At 41.0% G+C, this 20555-nt stretch overlaps 1 protein-coding gene across 2 annotated transcripts in view; it reads left to right on the top strand.

Annotated features, from left to right (window-relative positions):
• MYO5B (myosin VB) overlaps nt 1-20555 on the top strand; it is a 353047-nt gene that overhangs the window by 252440 nt on the left and 80052 nt on the right. For both annotated transcript variants that reach the window (XM_045022478.1, XM_045022477.1), the window contains exons 17-21: nt 147-233; nt 8421-8532; nt 10226-10437; nt 17358-17514; nt 19293-19532. In XM_045022478.1, the coding sequence (XP_044878413.1) occupies nt 147-233; nt 8421-8532; nt 10226-10437; nt 17358-17514; nt 19293-19532 (808 nt within the window). The remainder of the gene's footprint in view (nt 1-146; nt 234-8420; nt 8533-10225; nt 10438-17357; nt 17515-19292; nt 19533-20555) is intronic.

Below are 20555 nucleotides of genomic sequence, written 5' to 3'. Positions count from 1 at the left end.
GAAATGGAATCCAGCTGTATTGGAAAGGTTGCCAATGTAAATATTCTTGTCATTGCCTCCGGATACTCTGCTGCTAGGTTTCTTTTCATTTTGTGCATGGAGTGGGAAACTGTGCTCATCTGTATCATTATGACTTGTAATTGCAGATTTGATCCAAAGAGAGCAGTCCAGCAGCTAAGAGCCTGTGGTGTGTTGGAAACCATCCGTATCAGTGCAGCTGGCTACCCATCCAGGTACTGTACTGCCAAAGACACCTTGTGTTATACTATACCACACAGTTTATTCAGTGAATTTGGCACCTGGAGGGGAAAAAAGCACTGTTCTCTTTCAAAAAAGATGTTTGCTTTACAAAAATCCCACCCACTCCTGAAATCTTCAATTCTGAGAAGTTCATTGTCAAGCCACAAGCTGAAATATAAACCAGCCATAGAGTATGTTCTGTTTCTTGAGCTCAGAGTTACACTTGGTGCGTTCAACCTGGCACTGAGAAATAATTTCACATGGTTATGTTAATTAGCAAGGAACCACAAACAATAAAATCTCTAAAAATGCTGCGTGTGGATAGTAAGAAATTGATAGGAATCTGGATTTGATCCCATATGGAGATGAACAACAAGAAACAATAATGGAGTTTTTCCTAGGCTGGTTATAGTTCTAAACGTGTTATTCTTGTTCAGAAGTAAATGTTGCCTATTAGGAAGGATTCCCCCTGCAGCCACCAAAGCTCACTCTAGAAAAGGTCCCCACAGGGCCTACATGTATTTCTTTGTTTTCAGGCTTCAGATACCTGATATAAAAGCAATTCAGCCAAAAAATGTAGATGTTTGTTTCAGTGTATGCACATGGAGGGAATGAATCTTTTAAACCATTGTTAAAGTCCACGTATCATAAGAATATCAGGCATCAAACTTTTTGCATTAAAATTAAGGAAGGAAGGAAGGAGGTAATTTGAGCTTCGTTGATAAGATTTGAGCTTGAAATTATATTTTAGAGCCCAGTAAATTCAAAAGCTGAAACTCTAAATTAGGCCTGAGGATGACAAGGGCAAATAATTTTGAAAATGCATCAGGTCTGCTTTATTGCTGAGCAGTTTTGTGTTAATGTCAGCATAGCGATCAGCCTTTTTATATGGAACAAAGGACTTATAAATATGCTTCCAAAATAGTCAATTAACCGGGATGTTCAACGCCCTGTCACTGTCCTTTCGGAGAAATGTGCTACCTGAAAGTTCACTCACAACCCTTGCATGCTTATAAGCAGCAAGAAATAGATCCTGAGAATTTATGTCAGCTGTTATAGTAGCCTCACTGCCAATTATTTGATTTTCCTGGTGCTTTCTGACATCCAGAAGGAATTCCAGCCATACCTTTGGACAAACAAATACTGAAAACAGGAAGGCCTGCTGTCTGCTCTAGTTCACTCGGGTGGATCTTTATGGAAAAATTCTGTAGAAATTGAGAGAAAATTGTATCTTTTCTATGAAACTTTAGAAGCATGCTGTAGAATGTAATAGAAATTTACGTCCCTTCTCTAGAATTATAGAAGGTGGTGTAACCTATTTAACTATTGGCTCCACCCTATTAAATTCTCTAAGATTTTTCCATAAAGGGATCTATATCAGCTACCGGTAAGATGAGGATGCCTAAATTTCTGTGATCTCTAAGATTAAACAATGGGGAAAATAACTCAAAATGAGCCAGGCACCTTTAAAATCATGTTTATGAAGGCGTCAGTAGGGCCAAATCCTGCTTCTGCCCTCCTATGTGTGGAAGGCCCTAAGACGTAGTGGAACAGCCAGGGCTGCTTTATGAAGGGGGACACCAAGGGGAGTACATGCCACAGCAAGCCACGTGGTGCTGTTCTGCAGCACAGCAGAGGGATCTTGGTTCTGTGACTACACTGATCAGCTGGCATAAATACTCACCCGGAGCAGGTGGATCTCTGAATTTATGGTTGCGCATGGGTTCTCTTAGTGGCTTCAGAGCAGCTTCAGTGGTTCTCTGTTCCCAGTGATTGAAGGAGAGAATTGATTACCCACCCACCTCCCAACAGAAATCCCTTGTATAAGGTCTGATTTCTCCAGTTTTGCACTAGGTGTCCAGTATTAGGCCCATGCAGTCTAGTCTATAAGAGTCTTTAGATGTGTTTATCTATTTGAAAAAGATATAAAAAATATTTATTTGTAACTGAACTTCAGTAGTTCCTAAAGGCCCAGACACAGATCAGGGGTCCCTTGTGAAAGGCACTGTACACACACAACGGCTCTTACACTGAAAAACTCACAAGGCAAAGAAAGCTTTAGCCTCATATCAAACAGTGCTGCAGTGGCTCAAGAGCACGAGTACCAAACTCAGGGCAGACTGTAAGGAAGCGATGCACAAGCCCTCAGATTGGTGGTGAGTTCTATACGTAGATTTCGACAACCAATTATCAAGTTTACCTCCATCTAGATTATATTTCCCTAGTTTGTTTACAAGAAGGTCATGCGAGATATTATCAGAAGTCTCACTAAAGTCAAAATATACCATGTCTACCACTTCCCCGCCCCCCATCCACCAGGCTTGTTACCCTGTCAAAGACAGCTATTATGTTAGTTTGACATGATTTGTTCTTGGCAAATACATGCTGGCTGTTACTTATCACCTTATTATTTTCTTGGTGTTCGCAAATTGATTGCTTAATTATTTGCTCCATTATCTTTCCTGGTACTCAAGTTAAGCAGACTGATCTGTAATTACCTGGGCTTGTCCTTATTTCCCTTTTTATAGATAGGCACTATATTTGGCCTTTTCCAGTCCTCTGGAATCTCTCCCATCTTCCATGACTTTTGGAAGACAATCACTAATGGCTAAGATATTTCCTCAGTCAGCTCGTTGAGTATTCTAGGCTGTATTTTGTCAGGCTCTGATGACTTGAAGACATCTAATTTGTCTAAGGAATTTTTAACGTGTTCTTTCCCTATTTTAGCCTCTGATCCTACCTCGTTTTCACTAGCATTCGCTATGTTAGATGTCCAATTGCTACTAACCTTTTTGGTGAAAACTGAAACAACAAAAAGTCATTTAGCACTTCTGCCATTTCCACATTTTGTGTTATTGTTTTTCCCGCCTCAATGAGTAACAGGCATACTCTGTCCTTGGTTGTCTTCTTGCTTCTATTTGTAGAATGTTTTCTTGTTGCCCTTTATGTCTCTACCTAGTTTAATCTCGTTTTGTGCTTTGGCCTTTCTAATTTTGTCCCTATATACTTGTGTTACTTGTTTATAGTCACCCTTTGTCATTTCACCTAGTTTCTACTTTTTGTAGGACTCTTTTTTTGAGTTTTAGATCATTGAAGATCATTGAACCAGGGTGGTCTCTTGCCATATTGCCTATCTTTCTTATGCAGTGGGATAGTTTGCTTTTGTGCTGTTAATAATGTCTCTTTGAAAAACTGCCAACTCTCTTGAACTGTTTTTCCCCTTAGAATTGTTTCCCATAGGATCTTATCTACCAACTCCCTGAGTTTGCTAAAGTCTGCCTTCTTGAAATCCATTGTCTTTATTGTGCTGTTTTCCCCCCTCCCATTCCTTAGGATCATGAACTCTACCATTCCATGATCACTTTCACCTAAGCTGACTTCCACTTTCAAATTCTCAACCAGTTCCTCCCTATTTGTCAAAATCAAATCTAGAACAGCCTCTCCTTTAGTAGCTTTCTCCACCTTCTGAACTAAAAAATTGTCTCCAATACATTCCAAGAACTTGTTGGATAATCTGTGACCTGTTTTCCGTCACCACGAAGTCCTGTGCTTTGGTTGATTTTGTTAGTGGTTTAAAAAATCCACCTGCTTCTCGTCTTCCTGGTTAGGTGGTCTGTAGTAGACCCCTTCCATGACTTGTTTTTTATCCTTACCCATAGACTTTCAACAAGTCTGTCTCCTATTTCCATCTCAACCTCAGTCCAAGTGTATACATTTTTAATATACAAGGCAACTTTTCCTTGTACATCATGTTGGCAAAATATATTTTGCCAACATTTCTTTACAAGGGGTATTTCCGGCAGTGAAATGTCTTGGAAAGAAATAGCCAATATTTTGACATTAAATTTTTTGCTTTTGTCACTGTGGCACTCCCATAGTCACTACTCTGAATAGGTTTTGTTTGTACGGTGACTTTTCACCCAGTTCTTAAAAAGTTGAAGACAGTTTTTCAGTGTTCTGCAGACCATATAAAGAAAATAATAAACTCCACTACAAGAAAGAGCTTGGCAGTTTCCCCATCTTTGATATAGGATATGCTTTGCCGTATTTATCATTTTCATGAAACCCTGTGTTCTGCAAGTATTTGATGTAAAATGAAAATGTATCATCCAATTTGAAATGCTACGCAGTAGTTAAGAAATATGTTCATTATTATGTACATAAACCACTGTGATGAATGTGCTGTCCTAGAGAAATGAAGAGTGTATCCATCATCAGCTTTTATGTTTAAAGTATGGAACATGTCTCTCCACTATAAAACCATTTGTCTTCTTTTTAGAAGCTGGTTACAATGAAGATTAATCTAGAGAAAATAAGAATTGAAGCAATGTGTTGCTCCATCAACACTAACAAAATACTCTTTTATGAATTTTTGAACTTGAGAACTTTATAAGACAAGACTTTATCTTTCATAGTTGTTCTCTTATCCTCTCAGCATTTAAGTATTAATGACACCCAGTTTTTAAGAGTACTACTGAATCTATGGCTAATACCGGTGGCCTGAATGAAGTCATGGGCCCAGCCGATTCAGAATGCTCAGTTGTAGTATATTTGTAAGAATTTGGTACATGGTCAATTTGTGAATGCATGGAAGGAGGCGTGGTCTAGTGATTTAAGCATGGATGTAGAAAACAGCTCTGACTCTGGAGCACATCTTAGAACCGTCTGATTCAGTTTCCATGCTGTACAATATATTGAAGGTACTTTATCCTTTTTCTTAGTATCTGAGTGCCTCACAGTCTTTACAACACCCCTGTGAGATGCATACAAAACTGCAGCCCAGACCAGGACTGGCTCCAGGTTTTCTGCCACCCCAACCGGCGGTGGGGAGCCGATCAGCAGCACTTCGGCTGCCCCTCAATCGCGCCGCTCCATTCTTCGGCGGCCGTTCGGCGGTGGGTTCTCTACTCCTTCTCTTCCTCTTCTGCGGCAGCTCAAAGAGGAAGAGAGGGACCCACGGCCGAATTCCCACTGAAGATCCAGGCGTGCCGCCCCAATAGCAGAGGGAGTGCCGCCCCTTTGTATTGGCCACCCTAAGCACCTGCTTCCTTAGCTGGTGCCTGGAGCCAGATGGACCAAGTGACTTGCCCAACGTCATATGGAGAGTCTGTGTCAGAGCAGGGAATTGAACCTGGGTCTCCTGAGTCTCAGGCCAGTGTCCCAACCACTACAATATTCTTGCCCCGTGCTACGTTGCTCATGATATTTGCCTGCCATGCAGAGGGTGTTGTGAGGATTAAATACTTACTATTTATTATTTAGAAAGTGCTTGGAACATATCAAGCACTATAAATGCCACATATTAGCAACAATTAACTTCCAATGTTTGATCCTTATTCTTTACCAGGTAGAATTTCCCTTGTTCAGCAATGAGCTGAAGCTGTCATATCCACCCTGCTGCAAATTTTGGTGATGGGGCGTTTGCGTTTGACTCGCCAAACCTGTCTCAGTAGGTTTTTGTCCCGGTTCAGTTCCAAAACTGGAATTGCCCAGTTTTCTGGCTGAGGATATGAGAGAAATCTTGTGGTATTTCTGCTGCTTTGGACCAAAATTTTGCAAGAGTTTATTTTATTTTTGGCACCATCAAATCTGAACACCCACTCCTGACTTGCCCTTCACCACAAACTCTAAACCCCATCTCCTCAACCCAATTCTATCTATTTTTTTTTGTTATAGGGTATGTCTACATTAGACACGTGTGGCTGGCCCATGGCAGCTGACTCAGACTTGTGGGGCTTGGGCTGAATGGGCTGCTTAATTGTGGTGTAGACATTTGGATTCAAACTGCAGCCCAAGTTCTGGGACTCTCCCATCTCACAAGCTCCTGGAGCCAGGGTTCCAGCACAAGTCTGAACATTTACACTGCAATTAAACAGTCACTTAACCCGCACCTGAGCCTGAGTCAGCTGCCATGGGGCCTGCTGCAGGTTTTTAATTGCAGTGTACGTATACCCTTAATGTCACCACCTAGTCTGGACTGGACATTTTTGTTTGTATTGACATGCCTAGATAGCTTTACAGCAACAACGAAAATACGGCATGAAAGCTCTCCTCTGTCTTCATTTTGTCTCCCTACTTCTGGTCTTCAAGTTCAATTTCTTGGAAGAATTTGTTTTCAACTTTTAAAGATCTACTAAATAGCATGCCTCAACTCAGCCATTCCAACCTAGGTGGAAGCCCTACATTGCCAGTGACAGACATGTCAAAGAGGATTTGATTTTTTCCCCTTAATCACCAGGAATTTGTCTTGAGGTTTCTCCTTCAATAAATAAAGTCAGAGATGTATGGGTTTTGATGGCAAGGATTTCAATTAGTTTAACTCGTATCTAATCTGGGGAAAATTACCCTGAAATTTTTCTATGAAATGTAACGCAAGAACAAGTGAATTAATTTTGAACAATCATGGACCAAAACAAGTGAGTGTCCAGTTTGATTTGAGTCTGGCATTTTAGACTAAACCCAGAAATTGGGGATTAACACAATTCTGTCAGTGCTGACTGAATAGCAGGATTCACTTGAGCAATTGAATTCCTCATCTAGGACAGTCTGTGATGCATCCATAACCTAAGCCTGGTGTCTGCAAACATTCAGATGTTTTCAAATTCATCCGCTCAGAGTTATTACCTTCAGGAAAAATAGTAAAATCCTCTCAAGAATAGCGATTAGTGTTGCCAGTGCTAACTGGTTATTTTAAATGTTCACCTTTTGTGGCTTATGAAATACATAGAGCCATCCTTCCTTTACAATAATTACCAGTATATATAATCTATCCCTTGAAGGAAGAATGTCTCTGTGTGTATGTGTATATCATATAAAACAAAAATTTGGAATCTGACTTCTGACACAAATGAACTGGTCCTTTAGAATTTCTGAGATCAGTTCAGCCATATATATATTACCTCATCTAGCCAGAAGCCATTTTGGTTATCACTTAAATATTCCTGAATTTTCACTTCTGCTTTTTTGTTCCTCTGAGCTGACTATTACATACTGCAATTTTGTACCAGTTTTGTGTAATATCACAGCTGCTAAACCTTACAGACATTAAACATTCATAATTGAAATGTTTCAAGGGCATCCCTGTGTACAAAATATATTTTCATAATGTGCCTTTATCTGCCTGGCAATGTCTTTAGAGAAACATGATCTGTAAATTAATTTGGCTACAGGTAGTACCCTATTTGTTTGCTGTTCTTTTATATGGGACTTTTTTAACATTCTTTCTTTTTTTGCTTGCTTTGTAAGGTGAACATTTTCACTCTCATATTCTAGGGAATAGTTCTGGGCATTTGATCCATGGATAATTTCAGGCAGCACTAATCTGAAGGCTTAATAATTAATTGAAAGACAAATCTGTTCTGCTATGGCATGGTAACACAAAACAAGAGGAACTATATCCTCGTCTGCTGTTTCTAAAGTAACCCAGGGCAAAAATTATCTCAAATATGCATCCTGCATGTCCCAAAGAGTCGTAGTTCCTGAACAAAAAAGCAAAAAAAAAAAAAAAAGAAAAGTGCTCCTCCTTATTTTACATCTGTCTCTCAATGTGGGGTACTTTTTTGGCTGAATGGTATTTCCATAAATCCCTCTAATGCAGATACTGTAAATTCTAGTTCTGCAATTGTGCTATGGCAATGCTTTCCGGTTAGAAGGAAGAAAGGTTCTTGTGATTATTTGGGCGTCGTCAGCACCAAATTGAGTGTGTCTGTGTCATAATCAAGTGGGAAACTTTCTGGAACACTTAAGATCAGAGAGGAGCCTTAACATTTAGACCCAAATTAGAGTTAGGCTGGTGATTGCATTTAACACCATATCAGGGCCGAGGTTGAGGTTCACATGAATGATGCAGAAATCTGGCTAGCTGTTCTTGTGATACTTTGGTCCTGTCTGATATAAATCTTTCCAGATCACTCATCCTCCTTTGTGATTTTAAATATACCTGATCCAATATAACTGATGGCAGAGTGGGGGAAGGAGGGAGGGGAAGCACCTTCCAACCCAGTCCAGAACCAGTGGGGGTTGGGTTCAGACCTGATTTTAAACCCCACTCTCCTTCTCTCTCCTCCAAACGTGAAGAGGTTTAGATTCGAGGTTTGGTTTATTTAAGCTCTAATTCTAAACATTAGCTAAATAAATGAAACCCAGTGCCCTGTTTAATTTTATCTGTGCTTTGCTTTCAGGTGGTCCTACCATGACTTTTTCAATAGGTATCGAGTTCTTATGAAAAAGAGGGAGATCTCTAAAAATGACAAGAAGCTGATCTGTAAAACGCTTCTGGAAAACCTCATTAAGGTGAGCTGGGATTGAAGCTTTGGAAACAATCATTAAAGCACAGAAGCTGTTGACGCTGATAATATCTCAGCTCACCTTCCCTTCCTCCCCATTTGCCTGCTGTAGCTGAAAATGCTGGTGTGTCCCTGGCACTCAGGAGCATCTTCCAAAGTCAAACCATCTCAGAAGGAATAATGAGACTAAATGAGACATGGCACGAGATCTATTGATTGCATTCAAGCTGAAAAAGCCTTTTTTCTGCAATTGAATTCCACAGCTCGTTCGTGGACAGTAAACGATAGTGAGTTACTATCCCCACAAAACCCACTCCTTTTCCTTCTTTTTGACGATTGGAATAAAATCCTAGAGTCCCAGCTTCACACATGGCGTACAGCATGAGGAATCCCGGTCAAGAGACAGAGTGACCAAAGAGCCTATCTCTCACTGCACAGACACCCCCAAAGCCAGTCACCAATCACCTTTTCATACAAACGATGAAGAGAAAATGCAACAAACATGAGATGTCTGCTGCATGAGAAATTCTTAATGGTCACATACTGTGGGAACAGTCTAGGCACGGAGATTTCTTTTCCAATTATTCATTTGTTCTGTCCTTTTAAAAAAAAAAATTAACAAGCTCTAGCTGAGGGAGGTTCAGTTTGTCATTATTCAGGCTCCTTGGGGACCATTTGAGTTCATTTTTAAATTTAAGGATATTTTCCAATGATTTTTTTTCCTCTGTGATTAAATTTTTATTTCTGAGGCCTTTTTTGTTGCTGAGGCCTCTGACAGTTTGGCTCGTTGTTTTCTTGAGGCCCCGGTCCTGCAAAGACTCAACTTTATTCACTGACATGTCCTGTTGATGTCAGTGGATCTACTCACAATGGGTAAAGTTAAAGCACATGCACACCTTTGCAGGATCGCAGCCTTGATTTTTTTTTTCTAAAGAGATGATCCAAAGTTGCAAAATGCAGCTTTTGCGTCCAGATTTTGACCATACACTCAGTCTGTGGGTTTGTCTTAGCCTATTTGTAAGGAGTGGGGCCACTTTTAGAGTGTTGGCACAGATCCGGGTTCAGATTTTGACCCTCCTCTCATTTCCCACACACAGTTTGGGAGTCTTTGGCTCGGAAATTTTGGTTCTAGCTCATCTCTTAAGTTTTGTCAAAATGGAGGAGAACAAGCTTTTGTTTTTCACCCTGTCAGAGAGGATAACATTCCAAGAAAGTGTTTACATCCAGTTTTCATATTCATTGACTACAATGGAAATACAGAAACTGGAAACAGAAAGGACCAAGGTCCAGCAATGCCAATGCCCTACCTCATGCAGTTGTGATATGACATGAAGAATGCCCCTTGATCTGAAAACACCATCTGTGTTCCAGAGCAAGGTGACAAACCTTTATGGTCCCTGCCAATGCCTAGTTAGGACAATTCCTGGTAAGTTGCAAAACTCCCATTGACTTCAGTGGGACTGGGATTTGGTCCTTAACTCTTGTCAGCTGTTAGTGCAAATATGTGAAAATTGGGATTGTTGGCTTTATATGCTGAAACTGGTGCTGTGGGATAAAGTTTGTTTAAGCCAGCTGAACCGATATGGGAATGGAATTGGTAAATTTTATTCACTCTTACCATCCTTATAATGTTGAGCAAATGCATAGACTCCTCAGGAAAATGTTTGTCTTAACTCAGTTTCCCTTATGCTTTTGAAAAGGATCCTGACAAGTTCCAGTTTGGACGTACCAAGATCTTTTTCCGTGCGGGCCAGGTGGCATATCTGGAGAAACTGCGGGCAGATAAATTCAGAGCTGCTACTATCATGATACAGAAGACAGTGCGGGGCTGGCTGCAGAGGGTGAAGTACAGAAGGATGAGAAATGCTGCAATAACAATCCAGAGGTATACACGAGGACACCTGGCTCGCAGGTAAGCGTCATCTCTAGAGAATGACTAGCTGGGAACTATAGAGTGGAGAATAGTTCCAGCTCTCTTATTAGAACTACTCAATTATCTGATATCCCTTGTGTTATGAAACCTGGGTACATTCATAGATTCCAAGGTCAGAAGAGACCATTGTGATCATCTAGTCTGACCTCCTGCATAACACAAGCCATAGAACTTCCCCAAAATAATTCCTAGAGCAGATCTTGATATCACAAGTACATGACCTGACTTATCTTCAGAAGCACTAAGCACCTGCAGTTGCCATTGACTTTATCGGGAGTTGCAGGTGTCCTGCACCTGTGAAAATAAAGCCCATTCTATGTGTATGTAGACCATGGACAATGTGGTATAGCTGTAAGAATAAGGGCATGGGAGTCAGAATTCCTTGGTTTTGTCCCCAACTCTACCTATGATTTTTGGGAAGGTCACCTAAATTCTTTTAGCCCTTGTTAGAGGGCTTATTCTTTCACCCTCTTACTTCCCTGGTCCTTCTCATGTGAACAGAGAGCAACAATACCCGAAATCCGAAGGTGCAAACCATTCAATGTTGGATGAACTTCCAGCAAGCAATAATTCCAATTTCCTTCCTCAGTGTCCCCTTCCCAGCTCTGACACCACAGAGCCTTACCTGTGTCCCTGTTCCCATTTTCCCCACCCTTAGCAGAACATGATTCCAATTCCCCACCCCCTTACTTCTTGATTGACTGCAGACTCTATAGTAAAACTTGAGTTTTGCTTAGCTATGCCTTAACCAATCATTTTACTGAAATTTAACTAACCAATCCTAACATATTGTAGCATGGTTATTTAACCAATTATATCCCACCACCTTAATTGGTTTACACCCAGCAAAATTAATTATACATCAGACAGAAACAATCCCGGAACCAGACAGAGATTATACAGACAAACAATAGGGAAGTGGAGAGTGCAGTGACAGAACAACAAAGAAAGGAGGATTTCACACCCCAGCTATTGATAAGTGAGTTCTTGCCAGACAGGATGCTATCAAACTACGTTTTCTTTAAATCTTCTAGGCTCTTCCCTTTCTCTGGTGGTGATAGATCGGATCACCTTTCTAACAGCCCCAGATTGCCTTATTTCAATGTGACTAGTTTGGAATGTGAGGATGTGACCGTACGCGTCCCAACTTATGGCTGCCTCTGCTGCTTAGCCAAAGGCCTTAGCCTAAGAACAAGGCCTTAGACTATCATAGTGAGAGAAGGCCTATAAACAGGCAGACTGATTTTGATTCTTGTTTTGTACCTCTGTAACTAGCTAAGTGATAAGAATTCACCTAAATTCTTAAAGTATAGGCCTTTGCAGACAGGCCTGAATATCTGTATCCTAACAGCCCTGTCTGCTCTCTCTTATGTTAATGCACTGTTTATGGGGGTTGCACCAGTGTGTGTATATATGTATATGTATGTGTGTGTGTATATGTATATGTATATATATATATAGTGAAAACATGACTTGAAATGTCACCTGGTAGAGCTCATGGCAGAGAAGATTCAAGGATTAGAGATGTGGCTGGAGACAATGATGGAATTCAGGCAGGAATTTGAAGGTGTAATGCAGGAAAGGAGAGAGGAGGTGATAGACAACCCAAGTTTTGTGGACACCTGCCAAACAAAAGGACCTGGAGGGTGGACTGCCAAAAGAGAAGGATAATCCATGGAAGAATGTGATATGGGGACAGGTTAGAGGAGGACACCAGCTATCGGTGTTAAAATTGAGTTGAGTAACAGATTTGCTGCACTGGGGAATGAGGAGGAGAAACAGGCAGAAGGTGAGGAAGAAAAGAAGGGGCGCCAATCCCTGCAGAAGAGATGGAGATAGCCAGGGACTGAAACCTAAGGAAGAATGGGAATATGATATGAGGGGGCTGTGACTGAGAACATAAAACAGGGTCATACAAGCACCAGGGAGAGACAGGTGCATGTGAGTGAGGACTAAACACTCCAAAGAATTGACAGGCATGTCACCAGACCAGATTCAGAAAACAGAAGTGTGTGCTCTGTGCCAGGAGCAAGGGCATGAGATGTGGATGTGAGGCTAAAGAGGATTATGATGGGAGGGAGGAAAAATCCACTGATGGTGCTGCATGTCAGGATGAATCACACTTCTGGATTCTCACTGGAATGGATTGGAATGCTCAGCTGGGTAAGGCACTTAATGAAATGGAAGCTCAGGTGATATTCAGAGGAGTAATTCTGGTCCCTAGAGAATAATGGTGAAGGCGTGACAAGATAATGAAGATCAACAGATGGCTCAAGGATTGGTGCTCTGTGGAAGGCTTTGGGATGATCGACCTTTGGGAGGCATTTACAGAAAGAAGACTCTTATCAACTGATGGGCTCCACTTGACTACCTAGGATATTAACCTTCTGAGATCAAGCCTGGCCTGATTGATAGGAAGGGCTTTAAACTGGGAGATGAGAGGAGAAGGTTGAGAGACTCGTGAAATCACCATACCTGGCTTCAGTATTCAGGAGCAGGAAAATCCCCTAACTGAAGATATAGTAAGGGATAATGGAACACCACAAGCTAGAAAACCTGGTGAGGTCCAAGGGAAAGAACGGAGTTGCTTGCACACGAATGCAAGGAGCTTGGGCAATAAAATGGAGGAACTGTAACTACAGGTACAGGAAGTCAAATCAGGTATTACAGGAGTTACAGAAACAAGATGGAGTAGCCCTCGTGACTGGAATACAGGTATTGAAGGGTTTGTCTGTTTAAAGGAGAGAGAGGAATAAAAACTTGGAATTTCTTCAAATGAGCTATACAAAAATTATTTGAAATTTGCATCCTAAGTAAGGGGGAAGAAATTTGTAGGGAAAGGCTCCCAACCCAGCTGTATGAATAACCACCTTGAAAAGGTTATTAGGAGTAAGCAGTTTGTTCTAAAACCTTGCATATCGCTAAGGTCAGAATAACAGGTCTGTAATTGCCTGGATCACCTTTCCCACCCCCTTTCTTAATGATAGGTACGATGTTAGCTATTGTGCTACCCATGAATAGATTTATTAAAAATCCTTGCTACTGGACTAGCAATCTCATGTGCCAGAGAGGGGTTTTTGATCCTTTATGTTGTCTGCCTTCAACCCCATTTCAGATTTCTCTAGATGGAATTCAGTCTGTTAGCTGAATGGTTGCTGAGCAGTAATCTGTTCCTTGGCTCTGAGTTCATGTTTTCCATTCAGAGGTGCTGCAAAATAAGCTGCAGCCCAATTAACCCTGTTTGTACTTGGGTGACACAAGATGCTAAGCATACTCTTCAGGCATCCTGTCTTTTAAACACGGTCTGTCCTTTTCTCCTGGTTTACTGAGTGGATGTTGATTTTTATCAGTTAATTTGGATGGCTGAGGTTGAGGAATCTCTGTCCCTTCAGAGGTGACACACTGATTTCCTGTAAATCTTGCTATATTGCGGCTGTATATTTAGAGTTGTCGTAACTGAATTCGCTTCATTCTGTTTTCAGTTATGAAATGTTAAAAACCTCATGGAAAATATGGTGATGAGCAGAGCCAGAGAGTGGGGTGATTTTATTTATAACAGTCACAGATGCCTCACGTAGTGGCCGCAACTCATGTCCAGTCAGTACTTCGTTATTATTACAGTAATGCACACACGATCTAATCGGGGCTCTATGGTGGCAGGTATTGTACAAACACATGGATGTGGTCCCTGCCCCAAAGACCTAACAGTCTACCTAAAGCTGAGGCATAACAAGTGAGGATGACAAATAGAAGGGGAGGGAAGGAAGAGGACCCGGGTAGCAGTAATTAATCTCACCCAATTACATCGATTCACGTTGTGCAACATTTGACAGTGACACACATTTTTAAATATTATTTATTTACCTCCCACCCTCTTGCTCCTTTTTGCATAGATCAGTTCAACCCCATCCCTCTGCCTACCTATATTGGGACTGCTAGGGACATGTTGTTTCTAAGACCTTGGCCCTGTGATGGGGAATCAGGGAAGACTGGCTATCCCTTTCCCTCAGCTGTGGCTGGAACTTGCTGGGAAAACACAGCCTGAAAACCTTTCATGCCCAGGAGTGTGCTGCCATAATGCAAACTCCCTGGCATTGTTAGGAGTTGAAATAAAGGGTCACTTACAGTGTTGGGGCTGCATTTCCTTCGTATCAGCTGATGAGGAAACACGGACCTTCCAGGTGAATGGCATATCTTAGGAATGTGCCTTCATAAGGCAAGCTTTGTGCAAACAGTGCACAGTGGAAGAGGATTATAGACCTAGTGCAACCAAGCACAACCCAAGTAGGAGGTTGTATGGTACATTTCTCCTGACAATTCTAAACGAAAGTGAAGATTCTTTGAGATCTCATTGAGTCCCTGTGTATCAAGCAGTCATGACTTCTAGAGCTGGAGTGGGGAAAGAGCGGGAAGAGGGAGAGAGGAATCTTACTACTTGGTGTTCCATATTCACATTCTGTAGCCTATAGAACTAACCTACCTGCTTGTATGTGTGTGTGTGTGTATATATATATATATATATATATCTTTTCTTATAGTTTAAGTATTTGGTTTATTGTAATAGGTTTATAGATTTATATTAAAGTAAGTTTGGCTGTAATGCAAGAGACCTACATGCCATATTCTGTATGTTAAGCTAAAGCAAAGTTAGCATATCTATATTAAGACCTTTTACTCAGAAAGCAAAGTTGATGTTAGGAATGTTAGGAATCATTAAAAAGGGGATAGAGAATAAGACAGAGAATATATTATTGCCCTTATATAAATCGATGGTACACCCACATCTTGAATACTGCATACAGATGTGTTCTTCTTATCTCAAAAAAGATATACTGGCACTAGAAAAGGTTCAGAGAAGGGCAACTAAAATGATTAGGGGTTTGGAACGGGTCCCATGTGAGGAGAGATTAAAAAGGCTAGGACTTTTCAGCTTGGAAAAGAGGAGACTAAGGGAGGATATGATAGAGGTATACAAAATCATGAGTGGAGAAAGTAGATAAGGAAAAGTTATTAACTTATTCCCATAATACAAGAACTAGGGGCCACCAAATGAAATTAATGGGCAGCAGGTTTAAAACAAATGAAAGGAAGTTCTTCTTCACACAGCGCACAGTCAACTTGTGGAACTCCTTGTCTGAGGAGGTTGTGGAGGCTGGGACTATAACAGCCTTTAAAAGAGAACTGGATAAATTCATGGAGGTGAAGTCCATTAATGGCTGTTAGCCAGGATGTGTAAGGAATGGTGTCCCTAGCCTCTGTTTGTCAGAGGATGGAGATGGATGGCAGGAGAGAGATCACTTGATCATTACAAGTATATTAACCAAAGCTTTGTTGCATATAATATTATATTATCATATGTATCTTTTGAATAACAGTAATGCAATTGGAACTTTATAACTCTGGGTATTTTACCATTTACTTACTATTATTAATTTTAATAAGTCTTTAAGGCTATATCTGTCTCAATGTGAGCTTCCTGTCATACCCCCGAGGGTCCTTTATAAATTCTGTGGAGCCTGATTCAGGACAAGAACTTTTTATCTTCTGTTCAAACAGATTGGCGAGCCTAAAACCCATACTAATTAATATTGATGATGATAAATATTATTATTAAAATGAAATAATTAAATTAATAAATTAAATTCCCATATTATCCAAATTAATATTATCATTGCAGTCTAAATCAGGCTACAGTTCTGTCCTGATTGACCTTACTTCAACCCTCTGCTTCCTTTGAGATGACCTTGCTGTGCGATCCATCTCTTCGTGCTGGGTGCATAGAGAATGGTGTTGCTGGATAAACAGCCTTTTTGCTCTTGCCTCCCCTCCCTGGTTAAGAGGTGCCAGTTCTGTGCGATGCAGTGAGGCATTGTGTGTCTGTAAGAAGGAATGCAAGGGCCCATACAAAGAGCCTTTTTTAAATTTAATGTTGACAAAAAGTTTAACACAACCTGTAAAACCAAAGCAAATACAAGTCTGATGTTTCATGCTGAGGGCAATGAATACATCATAAAATCAGTGAAACAAGCTAACCATCAAACTAAACTGTGGTTTTATGGATATTTATTAAGAGATTTAACAATAAATTGGTCATACATTTTCCCCATATAGTCTCAGAATGGCAGCAACACACAAGGGTACTAACCACTTCCCAAATTATCCACTGTGTATGAATCGCTTGGAGTCCTGCTCATGAATGTTGCCAAACCAGTGCGCATTGCTTTAAATGTCAAATCAATTTGCTGTTGTTTTGCTCAATGTACTTGTAACCAGTGAACATGCTGTACTACTCCTTGTTTTTGGTAGTAGGGGACTGGAATAACTAACCTTGATGATGATGACGGCTTAATGTTTTGAGAATTTAAGACAGGGAAAAAAAGAAACCGAGAGACAGAGTGAGATGGAAAAAATAAACTTTTTTTTAAAGAGAAGTACTAAAAGCAGTTCCAAATTAACAGCAGTTACATTTGCTGTTAGTGTTTCAAATATCCCCAGATACAGCAAGCCTTTAATGGATGTATGTACATCACCACTAATTTAACAGGAGAGATGGCATCAGCTTCTTTTCCTGAGTTTACTGCTGTTTTTCTCTCTCAAATAGTGTCAAACAACTCATCAATGAAGGATTGTTTGCTAATGCCGCTTAATACCAGCTATGGCAAAAATGTTGTGTATAGATATGGGTGACATTTGGAACTGAATTACTATTACCATTAAAACAACGTGGAGTCCGGTGGCACCTTAAAGACTAATGGATTTATTTGGGCATAGGCTTTCATGGGTAAAAACCCCACTTCTTCAGATGCACCAGACTTCTCGTTGTTTTTGTGGATACAGACTAACACAGCTACCCCTCTGATACTTATTACCATTAACCTCTTCTTCATTGCACTTCACAGATTGGTGGACTACCTAAGGAAAACAAGAGCTGCCATCATTTTCCAGAAACAATACCGAATGTTGAGGATCCTTCATGCTTTCCAGAAGATCCGCAACGCCACTATCACTATTCAGGCCTTCGCTCGGGGCATGTTTGTAAGGAAAATTTACCACAAGGTACTACTACTTCACAAAATGTCACTGTATTAGGGAGAGATGCCTTTAAATTTATCTACCAAGAGTTCAGTCCACTCGTGTATTTATTGAGGACGCTTTGATCTTTTTCCCAAATTGTGAGGTTTTGTATTTCTGGAGTTCCCAAGTATTAACTGCAAATATTGCAGCACGAAAGCTGTGCGAGCAGAAATGATTAGGCAGCAGCGCCTCAAAGGATTAGCTTAATGAAGTTATTCACACAAACAGATGCGTTCGGACATAGTGGAAATCAGGAAATGTCATCTGATGTAACACATCCAGTGAAAATCTTACCTGAGGAAAAATGTACATGTCTGAGCCATGCTACTGTCTGTTAAAGTCAAGCTTAAATGAAAGGTGGCTAGTTGCTTTCACATTTACTGTAATTGCCTTTTTAATTAATGATCTCCATTAATTTTAAGACGGTAACAGATGCCAAGTGAAAGGAAATAAGTGATGTTGATGATCATAATAAATGACACAGGAAAGGACTGCTGGGCTCTGGAGACGGATAATGGCATAGGGAACCCTCCACCTCAAAGTCATCAGCTGAGATCCAGCTCCACCTGGTAGTCACCAAAAATGATTACTATCTGATGGCTGTTCAGTGGTTTCAGTCCAGTTTCCAAAGGGCATCACTACAATTGATAATAAGTAAGGTCACTTGTACCCTCGGTCTAGAAAAGAGGTAAAAAATGAATGGGCATGTAGACTGAACTAGACACTTGGGAGATCCCTGCAGGCCCCAGCTGATACCCATTGGATTGGGGAGACTCACAATGTCATTGCTCATGCAATACCTGTTTTGTAGATAGGAAATGTCCATCTACAGGGCTGCTATTCTACCACTGTTCAGAAACGCTATTCTTTTTAACTATTCAAGAGAACTCAAACCTTAACAATCAACAATCAGTTAGGTGGAAACCAAGCATCTCTATCCAGACACCCTCAAGCTTTAGGGAAGTTTAGATAGAGAGCTGGGTCCAAATGCAAACTTTACAGCTGATGTGTGGCTCCATGTATTGCCACATCTGGCACAGTGGGTTAGTATACTCCCCTGTTGCCCTCAGAAGATCTTAGTATAAAATTTCATTAGATCGGTAAGTGAATTTAGTAGGTCTCCTGTTTATTCCTTGGAAACAGCCATCCACATCTCTACAGCAGCCTGTATTCGTGAAAGTGCCTAGACCAAAATTATAGAGTGCTGTAAGTGAAGACTAAGAAGCATCGGAAGAGCTGTGTGGAGAAACTTGCATAGCGCCTCCTTAGTTCCTTGTTGTTCCATGGACTCCTGTGTGACTTTGGGAAGGTCGCTCAGCCTCTCAGTTCCTCATCTGTAGAAATGGTGGTAACAGCCTCTCCCTACCTCACAAGGGTGTTGTGAGGGTAAATGCATCAATATTTGTGAGGTGCTCTGATAGTATAGTGATAGTGGCCATACAAGTACTGAAGATAGATGGAAAATATGAAAAAGGGGGGAAGCCCCCTCTAAAATAATAGCAATTAGATGATCATTCATCTCTTCCAGCAACTGTTTTACTAGAATAATGTAAAGATGGGGGGATGTTACTTCAATTCCTTTTGGGGCAAAGGAGAAATGTGAGGGGAACAAACAGGGCAGTGCTGTGCAGTAAGTTCAATTGGGCCATTGTTACTAACTAATAGCAGCTTTGTTTTATGTTCCAGATTGTCTTGTTTCTGCATTACTGCAGATTACTGATTATGCTTCTGATGGTCTTTTGTTTCTGCATGTTTTCTAGATCCTTTTGGAGCACAAAGCTGCCATCATCCAGAAACATGCCCGGGCCTGGCTGGCTCGTAAGCGATTCCTCCACTTCAAGTGTGCGGCTGTGGTCATCCAATGCTACTTCAGGCGCATGAAGGCCAGGAAAGAGCTGAAGAAACTGAAGATTGAAGCACGGTCTGCACAGCATTTGAAGAAACTCAATATCGGCATGGAGAACAAGGTGGTTCAGCTTCAGAGGAAGATAGATGATCAGGTGAGCTCCAGAGTACAGACTATTGGAACGACTTTGGTTCTGTTTCTGTCTTGCATGTATCATGCAGACAGAATTTGGGAAGTGGATAAATGAGTGGCTGACTAGACTTTATGTAACAAGTATTGTTCCAGAGTGGTTTACGTGGGGCTATACCTTCAGCACACCCGAGAATTGCAGCTACTGCAGAATGTGGCTACCATTTGTTCAATGCAACTTCCCATAAGTAGCGTGCTATGCTTTGCACTGGCTGCCAGTTGATGAAGTTTAAGGTGTTGATTTTTGAAGTATTGTGTTGTCTTCTGCATGGGCCCAGCCTACCTTAGAGACTGCCACTCTCTGAATGATTTCAGGGTGGATTCCAGCACTTGAGCTAGCTGCTGCCAGGGCATTCTCAATGAAAGGTCCTCGCCTCTGGAACATAAGAACGGCCATATTGGGTCAGACCAATGGTCCATCTAGCCAAATATCCTGTCTTCTGACAGTGGCCAATGCCAGATGCATCAGAGGGAATGAACAGAACAAGCAATCAGTGAGTGACCCATTCCCTGATGTTCACTCCTAGTTTCTGGCAATCAAGTGACTAGGGACATGGGGTTACATCCCTCACCATCTTTGCTAATAGCTGTTGATGGACCTATTCTCCATGAACTCACTTCCTGCCCTCGGTCTGCCAAAGCTGGGACATGCTGCAAAGTCTGTTTGGTGGAGGATTTTTTGTTTGTTTCCCCATCCCTCTCTGATCTGGAGGGAAGGTACTGAGGTATAGTGGCTATGGGGTTTTGAATTCAGTGGTTGAGGAAGTGTTTTTTTTGGCATTGTGCCACTTAAACTTCCTTGTTTAATTCTGTTAATATTTTTACACGTGCCAAGAGATTACTGATTATGCTTTTAAGAAATCTAAATAAATGCAGCAGAATGCTTGGTAAATGAGTAAGAACTATGGGAGTTAATGCTCTTGCTTAATTTGTAGAGATTTCCTGCATGCTGATGATTAATGTGAGACATATTTCACTGATCAATCAA

This window comes from Mauremys mutica, chromosome 6, assembly GCF_020497125.1.
Source record: "Mauremys mutica isolate MM-2020 ecotype Southern chromosome 6, ASM2049712v1, whole genome shotgun sequence".
Taxonomy (NCBI): Eukaryota; Metazoa; Chordata; order Testudines; family Geoemydidae; genus Mauremys; species Mauremys mutica.
This window is presented reverse-complemented; position numbering and strand designations above follow the sequence as displayed.